This window comes from Orycteropus afer, unplaced genomic scaffold, assembly GCF_000298275.1.
Source record: "Orycteropus afer afer isolate SDZICR_OR568_19922 unplaced genomic scaffold, OryAfe1.0 scaffold00001, whole genome shotgun sequence".
NCBI classification, from domain to species: Eukaryota; Metazoa; Chordata; class Mammalia; order Tubulidentata; family Orycteropodidae; genus Orycteropus; species Orycteropus afer.
In genome coordinates, this window is record NW_006921588.1 from 32339772 (window position 1) to 32343501 (window position 3730).

General features: G+C 37.6%; 1 protein-coding gene across 1 annotated transcript in view; it reads left to right on the forward strand.

Annotated features, from left to right (window-relative positions):
• ABCB11 (ATP binding cassette subfamily B member 11) overlaps nucleotides 1-3730 on the forward strand; it is a 99396-nt gene that overhangs the window by 72952 nt on the left and 22714 nt on the right. The window contains exons 19-21 of the mRNA XM_007945836.1: nucleotides 280-384; nucleotides 472-633; nucleotides 2502-2705. Coding sequence (XP_007944027.1) covers nucleotides 280-384; nucleotides 472-633; nucleotides 2502-2705 — 471 coding nt within the window. The remainder of the gene's footprint in view (nucleotides 1-279; nucleotides 385-471; nucleotides 634-2501; nucleotides 2706-3730) is intronic.

Consider the following 3730-nt stretch of genomic DNA (forward strand, 5'->3'; position numbering starts at 1 on the left):
AAAAAAAAAAAAAAATTGCCTAAATCAGGCAATGACAAAATTCTGTAAGTTGTCCCCATAGTAGTTTTTATTTACCAGGTTTTTGGACCCACAGGGGTCAATTATGCCATCAGCATTTTCATCCTATTGTTCATAGCTAATTTAGGATTAGCATATTTAAAGTGAATCTGTTTTTAACCTGGCTACATATGAGAAATTTCTTTTAAATGTATTTGAATTTATTTATTTTGTTGCTGTTCATAATAATAAAGCTTTTTTCTTACTTATTATCACTCAAAGACTTTTTCAATTCCTGATAAAGAAGAGCAAAGGTCACAGATCAATGGTGTGTGCCTACTTTTCGTAGCATTGGGCATTGTATCCTTTATCACCCAATTTCTGCAGGTAAGGAAATTGAAGTAAGTAATTTAGCTGTTTCTCCTTTTTTGTGTTGAAACATAACTAAAGACTCCTCTTTTTTTTATGTTTTAGGGATATACGTTTGCAAAATCTGGAGAGCTCCTCACAAAAAGGCTACGTAAATTTGGTTTCAAGGCAATATTAGGGCAAAACATTGGCTGGTTTGATGATCTCAGAAATAGCCCTGGAGCACTGACAATAAGACTTGCTACAGATGCTTCCCAAGTTCAAGGAGTAAGCTATAAGGGAGGAGCTGTAGTGTATTAACTGGAGGAGAAGTTTTTTCCTTTGTACATTTAGATAATCACTTGTGTGTTTCCTATGGAATAGGAAGCAGTGAGATTGCAATACCCCAGAGCCACATTTTTCACCATTTCCAATGCTGACAATAAACAGTTAAAACACATCGTTTCTTAGGAAGTGACTGGAATCAGTGTTATGGCATGCCTCAAAATCTTTCAGGGTTTTGGATTTCATCTATGTCTAGCAACCGAGAAGAACTTCCCTGAGACTCATTCCTTAGACCATTTAGAGCCTCACAGGCCATGATTCAACCAGACTCAAAAGTTCTCTCAGAGGGTGTAAGCAAAGGGCCTACAGGAGAAAGCCTTCCTCACTCATGATGGTGCCCTGGGTAGTTAGTCTAGAAAAGAGGATCTGTTCTGAGCAGGCTGTGCTAAGAGCCAAGGGAAGAAACTCAGGGAAAGAATAAATTGTGGTGGTTTAGAATCTTGAAGCCTTCAGAGAGCTTTCTTTCTGACAAGAGAGATAAAACTGTGATTTCTAAACCTCAGAACCTGCAGCCGTGTTCAAGGGACTTACACATATGTATAAAATGAAGCTATACCTTCTATAAAACCAAGTGTTTAGGTTAAATTGTCAGAAGTCAAATTTGTCTCCTAACACCTATGTCTTAGTTTCCTAGTGCTGCTGTAACAAAAGATATGACAAGTGGGTGGCTTGAAAATATGGAAATGTATTGCCTCACAGTTATTGAGGCTAAATGTCCAAATCGGAGCATTGGCTCTGGGGGAGGGTCCCTCCTTGCAAGTAGCCTGGACTGCTCCTTGACATTCTCTGGCTTGTAGATAGTTCCTCACAAGGTCTTTCTACTTGAGCATCAATTACTTCTCATTTTCATAAATATATGAGGTATTCATTCATGTAAGTTTTTGTTGAGTTGATTAATGGAAAATAGTATCTTGTTATAATTTGCATTTTTCCTAACTATTGTCGTTGTTGTTACATGCCGTTGAGTCAGACCCGACTCATAGCAACCCCTCCTTGGGTTTCTGAGGCAGTATCACTATGGAAGTACATTGCCCCATCTTCCTTCCGAGGAGTGGCTGGTGGGTTTGAACCACCAGCCTTCTGGTTAGCAGTCAAGTGCCTTAGGCACTATGCTACCAGAGCTCCCTTCCTAACTATTAGTGAGGTTGATATTTGTAAAGTAATGATATCCCAAAGAAAAACTGCATAGCTCCTTTTTAAGAATCCTGTAATGCCTGATAGTGCTTGACAACCAGAAATTCTTAATTTAGACTTTTATTCTTGTCTCCAAAGGCATTAGTGCCAACACATGGGAATCTTTGGAGCTTGAAGTTCATGTTCCATCTGAGTCTTCAATACAGTATAAAGATACAGATTTTTCTTGAATAACACTGCTATTCAAACCTAATGGCTGAAACTTCTATTAATTTACACAGCTATAGCCACAAAATTTATGGATCTAAAAGCTTTTTTTTTTTTTTTTAAACATTGTTTGTCTTAGATAATACTGACATCCCTACAAAATTTGACAGGAAGTCATGTAGGGGTAGCTGTACTCCCCTGAGTGTTTTCTACAAAGATTCTACCAATTGCACCAACTACTAGTGACACCTACATAACAGCAAATAAAATGAAGACTTGGCATCCATAGCATACTTTTAATTAGTTTAGATAATAATTACCACAGTGGTCTAATCTCCACCAATATTGAAACACAATCCATTTTATTCATCTACAATGACTGAAAAACCAAGCTCTTTGCTCTTGAGTTGAATTTTGACTCATAGAACCCCTGCTTTATCTGAGATTAGTTGATTGTTTTTGATTTGCAGGCTGCTGGCTCTCAAATTGGGATGGTCGTCAACTCCTTTGCTAACATCATTGTGGCCATGATCATTGCCTTCTTCTTCAGCTGGAAGCTAAGCCTGGTCATAATGTGCTTCTTCCCTTTCTTGGCTTTATCCGGAGTTGTACAAACTAAAATGTTGACAAGATTTGCCTCACAAGACAAGCAAACTCTAGAGACTGCAGGACAGGTAATCTTACTGACCTACTTTCCAGACTGCTCAAGTCTGAGTGGCTGAAAGACTGTCAAAAATGGATAGTGCAAAGAAACTCTAAGTTATTAATCTACAGATGTTCACCAGTTAGAAACCTCCAAGTAACCCTTCTCATATATGCCAAGGCCAGAACAATCAAGATGCTAGGACTGGAGTAAATATGGAGGGTTAGATGTTCATTTTTCTCTCATCTTGTTTTATTTTTTCCATATCCTTTTTGGCATATTCTCATTTGCAAGAATGGATAGCTTGGTTTTCACTTTGTTAGGTTTTTTTCAACTTACATTTTAGCTAAATCATGTTGTCTGCATTCATTCACAGAGAGTAGCACATACTTTTAAATTTCATACTTTAGTGTCTTCTAGGCTTGTAGAAAATGTCTTTCTCAAATAGAATCACAAGCTACAGTTTGAATCTTGAATACGCATAAGTTTCAGCTATGCATTGTTAAAGTGTGCTCTGACTTACATCTAGGAGCTCTGGTGGTATAGTGCCTAGGGCATTTGACTGCTAATTAGAAGTCTGGCGGTTCAAACCACACCTTGGAAGGAAGATTAGGCAATCTACTTCCATAGAGATACCGCGTTGGAAACCCAAGGAGAGGTCACTATGAGTCGAATCTGACTCAATAGCAATGAATTTTTTTTTTTTAAATAATTTCTGGTTATCAGGGATAAATGAAGGGGTGGAGATGTAGACATTTATCATGTTTAAGAAATCATGTATGCACACACACATATACATGCACTCACTCTTTCAACAAATTCACTATAGTCCAGGTTTTATTGTTTTCATGAGAAGGAATGTGAACACTTTATTTCTGCCTAAGTAGGCAGAAACGTCGAGTTATAATACTGAAAGATTCTAAGGGAAAGTTTCTCTCTCTCTCTATCTCTCTCTCTCTCTTTTTAATTGTGATTTGGGTGAAAATTTACAGAGCAAATTCACTTTCCATACAGCAGTTCACATACACTTTGTCTCATGACATTGACTACAATTTA